This window comes from Colletes gigas, unplaced genomic scaffold (assembly GCF_013123115.1).
Source record: "Colletes gigas isolate AHSC1104 unplaced genomic scaffold, ASM1312311v1 Colletes_gigas_Sc00025, whole genome shotgun sequence".
Taxonomy (NCBI): domain Eukaryota; kingdom Metazoa; phylum Arthropoda; class Insecta; order Hymenoptera; family Colletidae; genus Colletes; species Colletes gigas.
In genome coordinates, this window is record NW_025106654.1 from 1,879,293 (window position 1) to 1,898,363 (window position 19,071).

Here is a 19,071-nt window from a genome sequence, read left to right on the forward strand (position 1 = left end):
TAATTGGACCGTCCGTCTTCGCTTAACCTTCGTGGTCCCTCGGGTGTAACAAAAACGCGACTGCTATGTGTCGTATAAAAGTAATGATAGTTATAGAAGTACACGCAACACTATAACTATATCTGCGTTTCTGCGAAAGAAGCATGCCTTGAAAGAAGCGATACGGAGGTACGGGAAAATTTTCAATTTCATCCTTCCAAACGCAAGTGCAAAACTAAAACTACGTATCTTCAATTCCATGGATTACCAGACATCATCAGGTTGAGTAACAAGTTCGTTACGTAGAGTAACAAATTTCGAAGGCACGTTTCTCGAAAGATTAATTAATTGTACTTAAATTGCCATAGAAATACTAAATTAATAGAGACAAATATTGCTTGAAACTGAACCGATTAAAGACATCTGAGTTTATAGATGGATTGTAGTGACTGTAATAAAAATGAACGTGTCGTTGTGAAAACTCGCACGAACTTGTTACTCGATCGACCATTCCGCGATTGATATTCAAGTGTTTTTTATTTAGGTAGGATTTTCTTGTTCGATTAGAACGCAGGAGTATACGTGTAGTAAAGCGACGGTACCTTGTGCGTAAAACAAAACTACACGAAGAAAGTAATTGCTATTTACCGTAATCACGACGGTTTAAACGGTTCGGTAGAAAGGAGCAGAGTTAAGTAGTAATCAGAATGTATAGTCCGAAACAGCTTACGAGCGAGCTGTTTCTCCGTTTCTTTCCTTAATCCACGGCAAGAGCGTTTTTCCTTAACGCGCGGCGCGCGTTACTGCGCCCGGTGTGCAGAAAGAACACACATTTTTATTTGAAGAAGGAAACCCGTTCTTTACTTGCGAGCACAGTTCCTCCGCAAAGTCCCGTCGCGTTACAGTGATTCTCCTTACCTTTTTCACACTGCGTTACGGAGGATCTACGTACTTTCGTGCCACCTTTATAAATATCTGTCCACCGAATCCGGAACAACAAACACATTTTTTTTTTCTGCAGTAGAAAAGGATTCCGTTCGCGCGAGGGAGTGTACACGCTCGAAAGGGTTTGAATGTTTCTAATTCTTTTCCAATTAATTCAAGTTGCAACCACGTGGAATTACTAACAATAATTGGCAGGCGGATCGACTCAGGTTCTCTTTCTCTTCAGTTTACCTCTTCTAACGTGAAATACAATAACGAATTTAAATTGGATGCAACGTTTGCTGCGTTTTACAGGCTATTGGCGAGATATCAGTCTTTTAGAAAGGGAAGTAAAACAAGGTCGCTTTTATTCTTCACTCTCTCAATATGCCTCTTCAAAAGGGCGATAAAGTCTCATTGAAATTTGAGTAATTCAACTCGACTCGTGCCACGAAACTTTCGCAATTTGTTCTGTTTGATATGTGCCTACTTTGTATTCTCGGTTCACATATTTTGCAACTGAACTGCAAATTCGGTCAATAAATAATCGTTTCGCCCCCCCTTGGAACACCGTTTTCGCTGAAAAGGTTGATCGATAAATCAATTACTTGTTACGTATCGCGTAGTTACGTTCTTTTCTCGTAAACTGATTGCCCGCGCGGGACACGCGCTACAGCACGTTTTCCCGGAACGCGTTGATTCTATTTCCCAACGAGAAGGAACAGAATGTAACAAGTTTGCCGTGATACCAAGTTGCTTCGAAGTCGCTTATTCTCGTCGAGGCGAGCGTATCGAAACGCCGGAACAATGCGAAAGTTTCGAGGACAGGGAGAAGCGAGTTTATTATCGGAACGCATCGGCGACGTTTCTCCCAACAGTGCTCCGAACGTGTTTTTCATTTAATTAAATCCCGGATCCCGTTGTAACTCGATTACCGGCTCGATCGTGGAGTTACGTCAGGCTGCGTGCTCGTGGCTAATCGTTAGAAAACGCTCGTTAAAAAAAACCAGACGAACCAGTGGGGTGCTTTCAACGATCGAGTATCGAACGGTAATGAACGCGGTTTCGTTGGTTCGATACGATCGCCGCGCGTTGTTTGCCGTTCATCGTTCTGGAAAGAAATGTTTGCACCAATTTGTTTCGCGCGATCGTTCCAACAATTTCGTCCTCGTATTATCGAGTAGTCGAATCTGCACGTTAATAAAGAAATAAAAAAAATGAAAAAAGGCATACGAACGTGCGTCAATAATGGTTTGTTGGGCAAAACAAATTCGTTCCGATGCGCGCAACCTTCCCGAACGAAGAGCAACTACGTCGACTTGGGTTCGTAACGATCGAACAGCTTACTCTCTGTTCACAGGCGTTCGTGATCATCAAATGATCGATGAAAGAAGCAGAACGAAAGTAAGTAATGTCGCGGACATTCTGTCACCGCTCCCGTGATGCATTGCCGCTGGACGTTCTGCAACAAACGTAAATTTACAACAATACGAGGTGCGGTTCTTGTCTACCACTTTTAGAGATATCTCTAAAGAAATTCGATGCTCCTTGATCGATTGACCTATTAAAGTTTAACGATAATATGAAACAGAATTAAAGCGAACTTATCAAAAGTGCTGTTTCGTTATCGGATGTACGATTCGTAGTCGTGTTTAATCGACGCGTCGAGTACTCGTCCCTTCAATTTTCTTCGCCCTACGGTATTCTAAAATGACGTTCACCGGGAAGCTCTCCTGTTCCCGAGAAAGGTGATTCCCTGTTCGCCTGATGGCAGGTGAACGCGTCAACATTTCCACTTAGTTTGCGTAATTACATAAAATTACGAGCGAACAGCGTCTCCTAATACGCCGGAGTAGTACGTAAATGAAATTTCGGAAACTCCTGAAACTGCTTGCAACGCGGCGTTCGCTCGCAACGAACTCTTCCGTGAAGTTTCTCGGTTCCTTCGAGTTGTCGTGCGAAAGGGGCCAACTCGTACGCAACCAAAGATTTCATTTTGATTATGCGACTTGCGGAACTCGTTCTCCACGGTCCGTTTGCGTGAATCATTAACCAACAACACAACTAATTGCGCCCGTATCGGAACGTTCTTTATGATTTTTTTGTTTAAAACGACAGAAATATTTGTCGGTGTAGTCTTTCCGCGCGTGCCAATTGCCAGAATTGCCAAGCACGCTCGAACGATTCCGTGTCAAACGCGATCGCGAGATTAATCCGGAGTTCGTTTCGCGGCACAAACGAGGAAAGAAAGAAATAGGAGGGCGTGTAGTGGAGCAATCGAGCACACTCGTGAGAATCGGTTTCCCAGGGAAACCGTGTCTCGTCTAAATAGGTTGACGAGCGCCAGTGGTATGTTTTCCTTTACCGTTAACAATGTGAACCCGCACGCTGTTCGGATGAGTGTTGCTCGGCGAGCACGTGTATAGACCGGAGTCTTTCTCGATCGCTTTTTGAATGAGCAAACGGCTCGATGTAACCGGTCCCTTCTCAGTCACCAGGCTGATCCCGCCCCTCGGCGAGTCGAAGTTAATCGCCTGCGAAAGAAACAAGACGGACGGCGTGTCACATTGTCCGACTCTGACGTGACTAGCTACGAATAAAGGTACTTTGCGGCGAAGGGGACAAGCGGCGACGGCAAGTGTCTCTTCTAAGTGGCGAAATGCATCGCGGGACAAATCCCTCTGAAACACGTTTTCAGACAACGGACCGAAGCTACCTTCCTCTCGCGTTTTTTACCCAAACGGGCACACCGATCGATGCCAGACGCGTTAATATTTTACCCGAGACGTAGTTTTACTGGAAAAAATTGATTGTTCGTTCCGTATTTTCAGAACAAACCATTTTCAAGAACGTTCCGTGTCGAAACGAATAGAAAATATACTTAATCCTTCCGAGTGAAAAGGGAGTCTAACGAAACTGCGGATAGAATGAAAGGAAAATAGAATACTATCGACGTATCTAACCTTTTCTACGAGCTTGCATTTAACCCTTCTACTCTCTAGATCGTTTCCTGTAGAATGACAGAGAAAGGCACGAAACTTCTTTCCTTAACAAATACACCGTCAAAGGGAATTCTCGTTCTTCGATCGTTCGAAGCTTTACTTCTGGCTGTCTGTGTTTCTACGACCTACTTTATACGCGATTTCAAGAACAATCGCGAGGTTGTCGGGTTTTAAACGAACTCGCGTATTCTTCGGTATCTTTTTATAGCGTTTCCGGCGGTCGATTACCTCGTGATTATGGCTCCAAACGATCGCAGTTGGTGGCTCGGGGGCATATTTGACCAAACAGGTCAAGTTTATCGTGCTGTCTTTGTTGATGAACAGATCTGGGCCTCCCGTGATCTCCGTGACTGGTTCTGCGAACAGAAAGTTTCTATTCGTTATTTTAAAAATAATTGTAAACATTTCGTGGCTGGAAACAACGCTCGAGAATCTAGCACTGAACTTGGAAAAGCTCCAAAGTTGCAAACCTACGGGAAATTGAACCGCGAGGAGACCTGGTTTCTCTGCAACGCGCCACAGGAATTCCGAGCGAAGAGAGTATTCGTAGGAGGTAACAAAGTGGAAGTAGATACTTAAGGTTTCGATACATTTTTCAGGCTCCGAAGACTTATTCGGGCACGCGTTCGACTCAATCGTCCGTGTTCAACTTGCTTCGCCAAACTTAACAATTATCGTCGCTTTTTATTTACGTACGAGCAAATGTCACTTGAATCGAGCAAATCGATAAAAAGGAGAAACAGTGGTCCGGATGTTTTCCGTAGATGGAGAAAACAAACTGTTTGGTTGAGCGAGAACTTTGTTTTTGCCCGGTTGTGCGCAAATTCAATCTTAGCGTTAGATACAAAGAGAAGGTCGGTCTGCCGAATAAAATCCAATAACGACAGACGAAGATCTCACGATACGATATATATCTGATACCGTTCCTTGAGAGTAAGACTTGACCGAGGGAATACCGATTGGATCAATTCTACATGGCTGGGAATTTTGCTTCGAAAGAATTCGCGTCGCGTACAATCAACAGAAGGCCGGGCTACTACAGAATGTATCTACTTGACTGGGAAAGTATATCGTTTATCGAACCGTTTTGATGAGACGTCTTCTACAACGATGAAACTTCTACGACTTTCGATACGAAATGAACTTTAGACGTCGTGGTTAAGCAATGAAAAGATCGACTACCCTTTAAATTTTCTCTTCTTGAAATTACATTTGCGAAAGGTAACAATATGGACAAGTATACTTGGCTGCTGTAACGTAATGTTAGGATAGACTAGACGAACAAAATTCGACTTTGGGTTTGAAATAACCGAGAACTTTGGCCCAAAGGTCCCAATTTGTCCACGATTGGTTTTAAGGGACAGGAAACAAACGTTTGTCGTATAACATTCGTTTTGAAGCAAACATTGGCGTTGTAATCATCTGGGTAGTCCAGTCTTGCTATTCCCGTGACATTTTGCAGCAAGGAATAACAGGTTTACCCGCGCGACAGTTTACCAACGCGAGGAAGGAGAAGCGCGACCGTAGGGGATTCCTCGAGTTTCTCGAATTCTCTTTGGTCAGCCATGATTTGCCGACCAACCTTGTTCCAATGTACCTCCGTTCTATTTTCGGTGTCTCTCGCTTAAGAGGGTCGTACATTCTTGGACAAATACGTCTCGGGTGAAAATTGAGTCGTTTGCGCTACTGCCGAGGTAAAACGAATTAATCGTTGTTTCGTGCAAGTTACGTTGCACCGTTAAGTACTCTACTGACACGCGTAATACCCTAAGAAAGTTAAGCGACCAAGTTTCTTTCTCACGAGACTGGTCGATAAGGACTGGAAACATTCCTTGCAAAGTTGCTGCAACGACGTTAGATAGGATTAAAATAAGATCGCAAGTTCGATGGGTCGCAACGAACGACAGACGGACGGTCTTCGATCGCATAAAAATCTTAACCACCGACGGATATGGGAATCGAGGATCGAGTAAAAGCGTCAGCGAATCGCTGCATCGACGATTCGTGGGTATTCGTTAAGGTTGTATGGACTAGCAGACGAGTTTCTGCATTTCTCGGGATAACGTCGTCCGGTGTCCGTTGGAGCGTAATCCGACAGCAGCAAGAGATCTTCGCTTCCTCTGGAGGAGCGCGTCCCTAAGCGGCATCGAGGCTCTTCAACGGCATATTGCTTCTCCTGCGGGAACTTTCAACGAACGGGAGAGGAGAAGGAGCTAGATGCCGGTGTAGCAGACGTTTTACAAGGTACTAGCAGCACCTCGACAATTCACTCCTTAAGGTATAATCCATCCGTTCCTTAGTGGTTGCCTCGAAGGAGATTCGACAGTTTTTAGATGGAAGTAACCGATCGATTACGCTTCGGAGAGTTCAACGGAACGAACTGACCCAGTGAACTTTAACCAACACGATCCATCGATTATCGATTCTGTCGATCGCGGCGCTCTATCTCACGAATTCGACGTTTCGTCGAGCGTCTGTCGCCTGCGATTCATTTAGAGAAACAGGCAAACCGAAATGCCTCGATTATTTACGAATCGAGAGTATACGCACGCGCTTCTGCCTAGTTTATGGCTTCTGTAATGGGAATACCCGAGCTGCTCCGAGGAACTATTAACGCCCAATCTGTCGCTCGATTTTTATCCGTACTTCGTATTACGAACGTCGGCGAAATAATTGCGCAGGATAAACTGGTTGGTGTTATTTCCTGTATCGATTTAACGTTCGATTAATTCGGCGAATTAATATTTAACCGAGCCATCGATCACCGTCCCTAATCGATCTTTGCTCGACCCTCGTAGCGTCAGGAAATAAATCGAGGAGGCACCGGATACGTAACTCGACCGCGACTTCCGCCGCAATTGAATCACCACTGTTCCCCGTTGGACGCAAAAAAGGGCCAACAAGCACGAGGATAGTAAATCGACGCTTCACCAAGAATAGAATTCCCTTCGACGTTGATACACCGAAATCCTGAAGTCTAATCAAGTGGTTTCTGTGGTTCCCCCGGGGAACGATTGTACCTTTTTTATTCAGACTTTGAGAAAAGCGATTCCCTCTGATTCTCGATAATATTTCCACCCCGACTGTTCTTCCTCTTCGCGATGATAATAAATGCAAAATAATTAATTTAAAAAGAAAAAGAACCTTCGCGGAGTGTTCAGGCTCGGTACAGCGAGCGGGTTTATGATATGGACGCGACTTCTCCGCTATTTTTGAGGATTAGGCCTTCAAGACATTTTTACTTGATAAATTAGGATACGGTCCAAATTCCACACGGGACTTGGAATCCTTGGATCAGCTCTTCCTTGCCTCAATAGCGATTGACGTATCGTAAACCCGCGTTGGCGCACAGCTACGGACCACCGGGGTCTCGCAGTCGTTGGGCATTTCCCAAAAGTTAACAATAATGCAGCGTTCTCGCTTACTCCTGCATGATCTACCTGGACGCTGGACGGCATGATGAGGATTGGCTTGACCAATCCTCCCTCCGGTAGACAATGTTCGTCGTTGTCACCTTGACAGGAGAAACCGAGGTTTCCCTATGGGAAACTTCAGAACGGAAAGGCAGATTAATTCGAACAGAGGAACCTCGTCAATAGTTAGTCTCCGCAAGAATTCAGTTCTGCGTATCAGAAGCAACAACTTCTGAGGGTCAAGGTACAGGTTAAGGGCACAGAGTGGCTGTGCGATACGCAACGACCACGAGCAACATTTGTAAACCTGCGAATATTTGTTCGTGGCCGAAACACGGCGAATGTCGATGCGTACGGCGATCCGTCAGCGAAATTTTTCTGAACGTGTCTGTTCAAGAATTAACTCATTCTCTGGTCACCACGACGCTACATCAACAGCACCTCTCGGGCACGCTTTGTGCTCGAGAAGGATAGCTGGCCCCGCTCACTGCGCGATGCGCCCAAAACCAATTTTGGGCATTTGCACATAATTGATATGCGCGCGTATCGATCCATTTGCCTGCCGGTCGAAACCTCGTGGTGGCCAAGAGTGCTTTATCATACAAGTGTGCTTTATAGTTTGTTCTCAGTTCTCAAGTTCTTTGATCTTGTTTCATGTAATTCACTCACACTCTTTAATTAACGCTTACGCTCAAAGGCCCCTTGCAATTAATATAATTACAAGGGCATTATGTACTTGTCCAACACATAAAACTAGTTTTTCTCATCTCTCACACTCTGCAGGAAATGGCGATCAATAATATCTTCATTTCCTTAAAGATCGCATAGCTCATTTCTCATGAGTCGATTATATTTGAACGTCGTGTTAATAATTACAAATTAAAGACCTTGTTCAACATTTTGCATCATACTCATTTTTCGCGAACCCATCCACCTAACCGGCATCCTCAAAATCACAGTCCCCAATTTCAAACAGTGTCCAACCTTGAATTTCCCCTGACGCGAAGAGGGGAACGGTTCGATTCGGTATAGCGTTTCACCTCGAAACACTTGGACCGTCAGTTTCGACGCGACCGGTCCCAACAACCCCTTTCGAGCACCGTGATAAAATATTCCGGAACGTGAAAAGAGACTGGGGATCGATAATGAAGGTTTCCCCGGTGCGACGGAAAGCGGGAAGGCCGAACGTCTCGCGAAGCGATTTCCATTGCGGCTGAAAATCGTGACCGGCGTTCGAAAGGACAATAATGCCGGACTCCGGGTGGTGTCCTTTCATCGTGATCGAGGACGTTACCCCGACGGATATACACACAGCTGACGGTATTGAGTGTGGCTTAACGTGGGACGAGCGTACAACCAGCGCATGCATTATTACCGTCGGCTGAAACCGTTCGGGGCTGGCTCTCCGGTTTCGGGAGAGAAGGGTTCCATATGTTACGCGCCATATCCTCGACCAGCCCGCCGTACCCGTCGTTCTATTACCGGGACGCATTCCTCTGCCCGATAATAATCTTCTGTCCACGCCATTACCGATAGAAATTGATTGCGTTCGGATGCGTGCCTATCGATGGCTGCGCTTTTGCGTGCTTCGAGTGGCTGGTCTTCGAACATGGAAATCCGCTCGACTCCACCGTACCGATTCCGATCCTCCTAATAATCGTAACCTTCGTGTTTTACGGAGAACCGCGCGAAGGGACCAACGACGGAACAACTTAGTCTATAACCTTTTCCCATACGTTTCCTAGCTTGGCGCGCAATGGAGTAAAACAAGTAGAGAAAACAATCAATGGTCAGACGCTGAAACGAAATTGTATTTAATCGAGTATAAAATGCAACAGCGAATAGAAAAATATCGAGTCGAATGGTAGTAAGGATTTTTGTTCTCCCGCGGTGAAAAAATTCTAATTCGAAATTGCTGTTCAGTTAGGAGGGATCGGTATTCAAACGACCGTCTGAACCGTTTGATCGTGGCTGTGGTGCGAAAATTGGTTCTATCGCACGGGCCTTAAGCCGCCGTTCGTTGGAAGGCTCGATTGATGAAATGAACAGCGTAGGAAGGGCGAATAGCGTTAAACGCCGCAGAAAGCGTGTGCAGGTCGAACGGGATGGGGCGGGACGCGCAGCGACGATTATCGTTACACGTCTAGTGGGCAAGCAATTCCTGGGGAAGCATCGGTTAATCCGGTTTCGATAATCCTCTCATCGTCGCCGGTAGATTCGGCCAGGTGGAGATTCGGTTGAAAGGAACCGGGGGCCGATCCAGAGAGCGAGCTAGAGAGAAGGTTAGATCGGTATAGACGTTTCGTATAAAACAGAGGACGGGGGTATTAACGGGGGCGGCGGTGGATACGGGTGATACAAAGTTTCGTTAGTTCAATACGGCAGCGAATGATTTCCAATCCTGGCCGGGCGCCAACCTCTTTCCAGACGGTTTAACCGAAATAAAGGATGTCATATTGAGAATTTGCCGAAAGTAATGTCTCGAGCATTGTAAGCACACCGTGACGTTCCTCGGGCATAGGCTGGCCCAGGCCCGGCTGCCTCGGAAACGTTATTTCCCGGGATTATCGCGGATGATAAAACTGCTCCGTCATCGCGGTCGGGAATAACGATCCGGTGGGTTGTTAGTCGATCGCGGTCGAAAATAACCGCGAGCTTTTACCGGGGCTTCCATTAGGATTGTACCCGCGGTCGAACGACGCGGAGTCTCGTGGAAATTTATCGTTCGACTGTGATTAATCCGTCCCGAAAACATATTACGGCTTGCTCCGGCAAACCGCCGACAAACGCCTGTCCGACTGCATTCCAGGTAAACGGATATTTGCGATCGATCGATCCATCGATCGGCTACTTTCATAGTACCGTGAATAATTACGAAAGTTGTCCGGCTCGATACCGTACCGATGCATCGAGCGTCATTCTATGCACGGTTACTTTTAGTACGACTTTATTGCATACAGCAAAATGAAATTCAACGACATGTAAATAGAGCAGACTGGAGCAAATCGTGATAACGATTTCTCTATCTAACGTCGTGTCAAATATTTATACTCGTAAATGAATTCTCTAGTGCTTTCATCTTATCGCAGTATGGATAATTCAGTAGCCTTTCACGCGGGACTAAAACTCGTGCGAGCGTTTAGACTAGGCATCTTAACCGTTATTATGATCCTTTGTGCGAATGGCTGTTGTAGAACAGTTCAGCCGGAGTTCCCTTATGGGTATTAGAGAATCCAGAGAAGGGCATCGTAACGTGGAACACGGTTGGTCACCTAGGCTTATGCTCGAGCACACATTTTGATCGCGCATACTCATCGAACCCAGCAAACTATCGTCTTATCTCGTCGTTAATAAGATAGTAGTTTGTGAAATATTCACCCCTCTCTCAAAAAGCTTTCCCGAAGAAAAACAATAGATTCGCTCGTGGGAAATGCCCTCGCCGCGGATAAAACGACCCGTTCAATTATTTATTGTCACTTTCCAACTGTTCCTCGACTTTGAAACGATCAAAGGAGCCTCCGTGCACGTATATGGCTGGACACGAGACGCTAGGCTTGGTTCTCAAACCGTATGCAGAACAGTTTGTCGCGCACCAAAAATATTACGTTCGTCTAAATACTTGTATAATCTTTCGTCGGTTAACCTTTTCTATTATTCAAAACTAATTGTGACTTTCCGGCGGTGGTGCTTTCCGCCTAAAGTTCATTTCGTCGTGCAAGTTAAATTATTTTTCAAATTGTCGCGTTATTCGCTTTTTTTCTTCGCTTATAATTAAAACTTGTCCCATTGTTTTAAAGTTTCCAAGTAAAGCATTGGCATATTTAAAGTAAAATTAAAGTTCGCGGGATACGAATTGTCACTCTTTATACTGGCTCGGCTGAAAATCCCTCGAAACTTTTTCTCCATTATCTTGTTGCCGGTAAAGCGTACCAATTTTACAAATCCGTAATAAAATCATCGCGATACAATCGTTGCTGAGAATTTTTCGCTTACGCGCCAACGATAAGTTCTTTCATCGCGACGACGCGCCGGTTCGCATCGGTCGTCGGGAGCAATTTGACGAAGAATTCAATTACGTCCCGAAATATTCCTGCAAAATTGAGCAAAGATAGGTATTCGTTAATAAAATTCTTAATAACCGGTTATTAAAATTTCCTCCCTCCGATATCTGTAGTCCATAGTTCCAATCAGGTATCCGACAAAGATCTAGAATCTCTTCGAGTTAGATCTTTGACCCTGGCCCGAAACCGCGAGAAATTAGAATACGCCGTAAGGCGAGCTAATTTATTTTAATCTCGTCTTTGATTCGGCATTGTACTTTTGAAATCGCTTCGAGCCCACCTGGTTTAGTTGGTGGAGTTGCTTGGTCGAATGTACCAGTGGCGATGAGAGGATTATCGAAACAGGATTAAGCAATGCTTCCGTAGAAATCACTCCTGCCGCTGCACCTGATACGGCAACAGATATGCCCAATTGTTCCTTAGTCGTTAAAAGCTTTTCTCGTTTTCATCGCGGCCGCCACGCTGATCCACCCTTTTCAAAATGTACGAAAGAGCGGTACGAAAATTTGCAAACTTCACCCTCGAGGACCACTGTAATCTTCGATATCAAAAATCTCCAACCAGGTAATATTTAAAAGAAATTTTCCAGATAAGCTTCAAAGGCAGTAACAAAATGTTTCAAAATCCCTTTTGTACCGAAATAAACGATAAAGATAACGAGAGGATTATGTCCTGCTCAAAGCAGAATGAAATTTTGCCACTACATTGCGTCGCTTTAGAAACAAGGGAAATATATGTAACGATTACGAAAATCTCGATAGTTGGTTCTTAGTCGTTAAAAGCTCGTGCCATTACCAAAGAACGTTCCGTTCTTTAAGGGGCTTACAAGCGAACGTAACGAGAATGGGTCGCGAGTGAACTCGACCGATAGTCGTTTTCGGTCTGATTTAATACCATTACGTTTAACTCCAGAGACCATGGGGTCCAGCGTTTCTACGATATGTTGGCTTGCTTGTTCACGACGCGTGCAAGAACCAAGGAATTTACAGAGTGTTCTGTAATTCTTGCTACTACCGGAAACAGGATTATTTCGCATTAAGAAATAAGTTAAAAATTCCGATTTTCTTCGCGCGTGCACGGATTTATCCAACAGCCGTTGCACTTTGGCCTCTTTCGAAAATATAGCTACGAGCTCGAGTATTCGCGGACATGTCACGTTCTCGAGGAAGGTCCCTAATTCTCCGCAGAATACACGTAGAAAGCATTTAATTCGAGGAGAATTGTTTCGCGTCGGTTACTGGAGGAGTGGTTTGCCTCGGGGAATCTTGTTTCTCGATAAAATCGCGCCTCGGCACGTCGTAGCCCCGTGCAATTTATTGCTAATACGAGCCACGAAGCCGTCATCGTGACGGATTAACGAGGCGCCGTTGAAAATGCAAAAAGCTTTAATTTCAATGACTATAGGGCCGCGTGTACAGCACTGGCTGAATAATTACAAGGTAGAAGGGGAGGTCGGATCATCGTGATAACAATACTCGAACCTTGCCGTTACGACGTGCTATTGTAATTACCTCTCGTGCTTCAAGTGCAACGTGCTATTTTCGCGAAAATACCGGGGGCGCACGCTCGATCCACGATACGCCTGTATTCCTAAGCCATCCTTCTCTTACCCTTTTTCCATCCAACGCTAACTGCTTCCAGGAGGTTCCATTAGTTTATATATTTATTCATTGTCCGGGTAGAACTTGTTTTGTATACAAAAAGAAACACGTAAAGAAAGGAAACACGCAAGATAATCAGAAAATTCAACGTTTCCTACCGTACATTTACTCGATTCGTATTTACAATCGTCCGAATTTATATCTCGCCGAGTTAATCATTAATTTCAATAGAGGATTTATCAATTAGCCCAGATTCGTCTAAATATCACAATTAATTTATACCATACAGCCATATTATTGCCATTTAATGATTTCGCTGAAATCGCCGTGTATCTATTTTGACTAATTTCCGCGGGGCATTCATTCGTATTCGCCAGCTATCTGTACGATGCGGGGGTTTCAAACAACTAGCCAACCAATTTATGTGATTTATTTCGTATAATTTCAACCTGGAATATTTTGATATTACAAGTATATTCGGCAATATCTCTTATGATAGATTAGAAACCATCGCCTCGTAGGGTACGCTTTCAAGGGAGCCTTTATCTATCGCGTAGCGTTACCTCTGTATCCCTTCTTCTCATGGATGAGAAACGACTCAGTCGCGTACGTGATGGTTGGAAAATTGATTCATGGGGAAAACAGGAAATTGGTTTACCGTTGGGAACGAACGTCGAATGGCAAAGGTACCCGCAGAGACATCAAATTTGAATTTACCGCAGAGTTCGACGCGAGCTGGTAGCCGTCGATATCGCTGATAACTTGCACGACCCGAGCAATGAAAATCGTTTCGACCTACGTGCATATAAGTTGATATTTCTAATGGTATACTACATCGAAGTGGTTTTCGCTAGATTCGAAATCTGTTTACTTTCCTGTTTCCTTTACTAATGGAATCTACTAATCTAGAATTTTTGTCAAATATTATTAACGCTAGCAGTGTTAAACATTATCTCGGAATGTTTTTCGCTGTAGTAAATCTGACTAGCGGCGATTAGAAACGAAGGGAAACTAGAAACAAAGAAATCAGTGATACGCATCAAAGTGAAGTGGATCTTTGAGTACACAAAGAGGACAAATTACCGAGAGGAAGTAATTCGTTCGAGGAAATAGTGTTATCGTCAAAGTCAACGATGTCGGTGGCGTTCACGGTAAATAATTTCCTGTGGTTGGCTGAAACATCGAGCCGTTTCGGCGTTCCAATTGCGATGCGTGCGGTAAAAACAACATAAAGGACCCTCGCGAAGGGGCTATAAAAGTAAATAACATTCGTTTCTGGGCAATCGTAAGTCTTCCGCATCCGGCTACTTCGCGGAAGGAAAAGGAACACGCTTAACGAAATTGAAAGCATTCGTAACGTTCTATCGATTTCATCGAAATACTCCTATCTTAAATATTATTAGGTTGCTGCATACGCGTTATAGGTTCCACTGTTTTGACGAGCAATGGTTTTAGATTTTACCGAACAACTTAAGACATTCAACTCCGGATGGATATCTTCCCTGTTTTCCGGCAATAGTAAAGTCTTCCCGCAAAGCTTAGTAATTAAGATTTTCACTTGAAATGTTATTTCCGAATATAGAGGAACGGGACAATGAATGCGTTCCCGCTTGACGTTCGAGGAATTAACTTTATTCCTGTAATGGAGCTCCGAGGTTAAAATGTTTAAATACCCCTTTTTGTCCGCATCAGCGGAAACGAAGTTCCTTTTATGGAATTAAAAGCGGGAATAGAGGAACGAGGAAAAAAGTCCAGACAAATGTCGTCTTGACTCAATTCCGCAAATTCAATTTCGCGGGAAAGTAGAACGAGTCGGGGCTCGAAATCGGACGCGAAAACTCCGGAAAAATATACTTTCGATTTTTATACCGTTCCTCGCCCTTTCGTTTTAATCTCGTGGACTCTATTACTTTCACACCGACGTGGTTCACAATGATAGTGAACAAACGCTACAGACTGTTGCGTTCGCGTAATGTTTTGTCAAAGGAAAGTAAAATTTGGATCTAGGACTTTATTAAATTCGATTACGAAACGAACGAGAAATGGTTCGTGTTATCGCGTCGTCGAAAAGATCCGCTTCGTTGGAGCAATTTTACGGATATTGGGTGCTTCGAATGCCGCTGAAAGCCAGGCAGTTGTTTCTCGATTCGTCCTAGCATTGTACCTTTATTAGACGTCGTGACAGAAGCTGGATACTAGGAACAATTCGTCGAACACCTTTTCAGTTTTTCACGAAGACGCTCTGAAACCTTTGAGATGGGCTTTGCTGCGTTTCGCTGTCAACGTGTACGTGTGTTTGCACGAAACACGAAACGTCAGGACAATCGAGCGAGCATTCGCCTACCCGGTTCTTCAAAGTCCGTGGTTGCTTTTTTATTTTTCTACGTCGCTGTCTGCTTTGATGTTAACGAAGAGTGCGTCATTCCCTTTCTGTTTACCTTTTTCAAAGACTCCTGTCTGTGTATTTCTAAACGTATACACGTTATACAGGGTCTCATAATCAACACGAATCCAGCATAAACGAGGATGTTCCTTTCTACGAAGCAATTAACACCTAACGTCCTTTGGATATATAGCGTTAAAGAAAGCAGTTATCTCAAAAAAAAATAACACTTGGCAGTTTTGCATCATCGAACGCGGTTTTGATCAAAGCGGCATCAATGTCCAGGGTCATTATCGGGCCTCGAAGCAAGTTGGTAAGTCTTAAATCCGGCGGAAGGGAGAACAGAGAAATCAAGCAATTCGTTCGAGTTCTACACAGAACGGATATCCAGGACTGAGACTCCTTTTGGGTGGCCGATTGGAACGAGGGACGACCAAAGGATTCTCGGAGTTGGCCTTCGAAGGATAACGACGTCAAGGATCGAATAGTGTTTTGCGAAAGCGAGTCACGAACGGAGCCAATTATCGCCGAAGCTAATGAAGCTATTGCTCCTCGAAAGAAATGGAAGAAGAGAAATCGCCGGAATCTGCTCTCCGTCCTTCGATGTCCCTTGCCCCCTTCCGACGTTATCTATCAGACCAGACCCTCGTTTCGTTTCTTTTTCACCCTTTCTACCTTTCGCTTCTTCTCGTTGGTCTTCGACTCTTTCGCGCTTAATTTACCGTGAGAAAAAATGCACCGAGGAACTGGCACTACTTTCGGAACTCGTTTAAATTCGTCTGTTCATTGGTGTGCACGGAACGCATACAAATTCAACCCTACCTACGCTTCGTCCCAGAAACAAGTACGAAACAGGTCGAAAGTTCTCGCGTTGATTTACGATTCCCAAAGACGATGGGAACACAAAAAAGAAATTGTGTTATTATATCCAGCGACGATAATGGGAGACGATCTTTCATACGGAAACCACGTCGAATACATGCTTATAGGATAAACATTTCTGCCAGAAAATGGGCCATGCAATTGCTTGATGGCGATCGTTGTTGCAAACCGAAGACTTTTATGACACGTTATTCCGTTTTTACGACACGGATTAACTTGTATAGCGTGTACACCGATAATACAAGTTTGGCGAAACGAGGAATCCTCGTTAGTTTTAACAGCTACGTAAACCAACGTGATGAAACTGAGAACTGTGATCGATAACTGGACCGAGACTAAATTCTAGTCGAGGGAACGAAATTTAATTGGGTTCAGGCGATCGACGACTTACCAACCACGGTCAGGTAAATGAAATGGCCCATGGGTGGAGTGGTAGATATTTGGCATTCGTAGATACCGGAATCTCTCTTCTGAGGATATCGTATCCTCAGGGTCCATTCCTCGGTGTGGAGGGTGTGCATAGCTTCGAAACGCTGATCGCTCGTGTACGTGTAACGACCAACTGTCAGCAAATGGATGTCCCGATGCCTAACCCAGGATACCTACAGACAAAAACAAGTCAAAAATCTTTTATATGTCCTCTTATTAATTACACGATGGAGGAGTAACGTAGCGCAAGACATTTTTTTTCGGGTAATTGCCACTTTGAAATTTAGGTCGAAAGACCTCTGTTCCTCCATGACTGTTTACGAGCGAGACGATGTTGGCGCCAGGAAGTCGTATCCGAAGATAATGCACCGCGCGAAGCACGTTGCATTATGTTTCGCTCGACGCCCTCGGTGTCGGTTTATTACCGCTCACACTTCGTTCTTTACAACATTGGATGATACAACTTTTACTTCCTTTTTTCCATCCCCATGGGTCGTCTTCGCGCCGTTACATCATTACTTTCCGCCCTGGCAACGTTAAGCTCGCGCATCGTTCCCCCTTTACGGATATAATCCATTGTTTACCAAATCGTTTTACTCTTTAACAGCGGTGGTTAGGTTGTAACGTCGCGTATTCGTTCGTATCGCACGACCAGATGTTTTTAGAGGACCGAGTAGTCGAATACGCGGCTATTCCACGCGTGTCCGCACGTTTGCTAGTTAATTTACAACGGGAGTACATTTGCGGTCTAACAGATTATTTCGGGCACGAGTTAAGCAATTTCGAGCGTTTGCGCTAAATTTTCAAATGGATTCCTCCGCCTGGATGACTCTGTTACCATCAAGTTAATTCTTCAGTTTTCGCTTACGAAAAACGTTCCGTGCAAACGCCACCCGTTTTCCAACTTGAGGACCATTTTAAAACGAATTGCAGGAACGTCGCTTTCAACACCAAAAATTACATTTAATAAATTACCCTTGCTTTGTACTTTAAGAACGATCTCTATTTGTTACGCGAACGTTTATTTCAATAGTTCTTCTAAGAATATTCCAAATAAGGTCGCCTTTTCATTCAATTTCAATCTCCCTCTTTCGATCTTCTTTGAAATATTGAACGTTAATATATTATTACATACTACGTTTACCAATATATTCACAGTACCAAAGATTTTTATGTCGTCGGTATACCTTTAATAAAAATGTTCAATATTGAGAAACTTCGGAATCGTCTTTAATAAAGAAGTGGAATAAAAGCGAACTGTAATAAGATCCTTACGATACACCCGTCGATACAGAATCGATTTCGAAACGTGGTTATTACATTTTGAAAAGTTTGAATCGATAAAAAGGTAACGAGACTATTGTACGATTTGACGAGCTCCAAGTTTCAGACATTTGGATGCGGTAAAAAATATTTTTCCCCTTTTCTAAAGACACGATAAAACTCGAGAACAGTGATTACTCCCGTGAAAGACAAGAGTCAACCAGCTTGGCAGCAACCCAAACTCCGTTTCCTTCGAGTAGGTGCCACGATTGGTGCCATGAACCGTGGTAACTTTTTCCACTCGTAGTACGAGTCATTTTAAGATGTGCAAAGAAATGTTCGATAATAAATCTCGTACTGGCGAGTAGAACAAATGCTACGATCACGTCCATCTACGTCATGGATAAGCAAATCGGCAAAGTTCCAACACGAAGCGTACAAAACGACGTAAGGCAAGTTTTGGTGATACCATAAACTTCTGGAGGTCGTTAGTTAGCGCATAATCCAATCGACGACCCGGTGCAGTCATAACAGTCGTAAACCGAGCTATTTCTTCGCGGGCTATGCAGTGCTATAACGACCATTCTGCAACCTAGATAGGCAATTTAAATCGTTTTCTCCAGCACGATTTAACACTCGGATGGTTTAAAATAGACACGATCGACGAACGCAGCTCGTGTTCGAGGGAACTATTGACAGACAGGCGCGCATGGGCGCGATTCTAGTTCGTTTTGAAATAACTGTAAAATTGTTCGATAAAGTATTTGTACTTCCTTTGGGAACGTGGCGTGTATAGAAGCAGACGAGTTTGTAGTCGGCAGAGGAGACCAATTCCTAAAGCAAATACAATTCGAAGAGCGACGACAGGTGAAGCACTGCTAGGTAAACTTTCTTTCGCGGAATATCGCTTCTGGGCTCGTGTCGGCGCTTTCATTCGGCCTCGAGACTTCGTGTAATTTTACCCTGTCGGGGAAATCTCAATTTTACCCGCGCTATCGCGACATTATACGCGTGGACGCGACTGCACGTTATCAACGAAACATATTAGTCGGTGCACGCGTATCTGGCCGAGCCGTGCTTTGCATAGAGATGAGTTTTGGAATTAAAATTGTAACATACTGTCGACGTCTGAAC

General features: G+C 44.3%; 1 protein-coding gene across 1 annotated transcript in view; it reads right to left on the reverse strand.

Moving 5' to 3' along the window:
- Positions 1-2,276: 2,276 nt before the first annotated feature.
- LOC122401444 (zwei Ig domain protein zig-8-like) overlaps positions 2,277-19,071 on the reverse strand; it is a 50,423-nt gene continuing 33,628 nt past the window's right edge. Inside the window, exons 3-6 of the mRNA XM_043403573.1 lie at positions 16,637-16,847; positions 4,134-4,261; positions 3,269-3,437; positions 2,277-2,365 (exon numbers count right to left, since the gene is read on the reverse strand). Of these exons, the coding sequence (XP_043259508.1) occupies positions 2,277-2,365; positions 3,269-3,437; positions 4,134-4,261; positions 16,637-16,847 (597 nt within the window). The remainder of the gene's footprint in view (positions 2,366-3,268; positions 3,438-4,133; positions 4,262-16,636; positions 16,848-19,071) is intronic.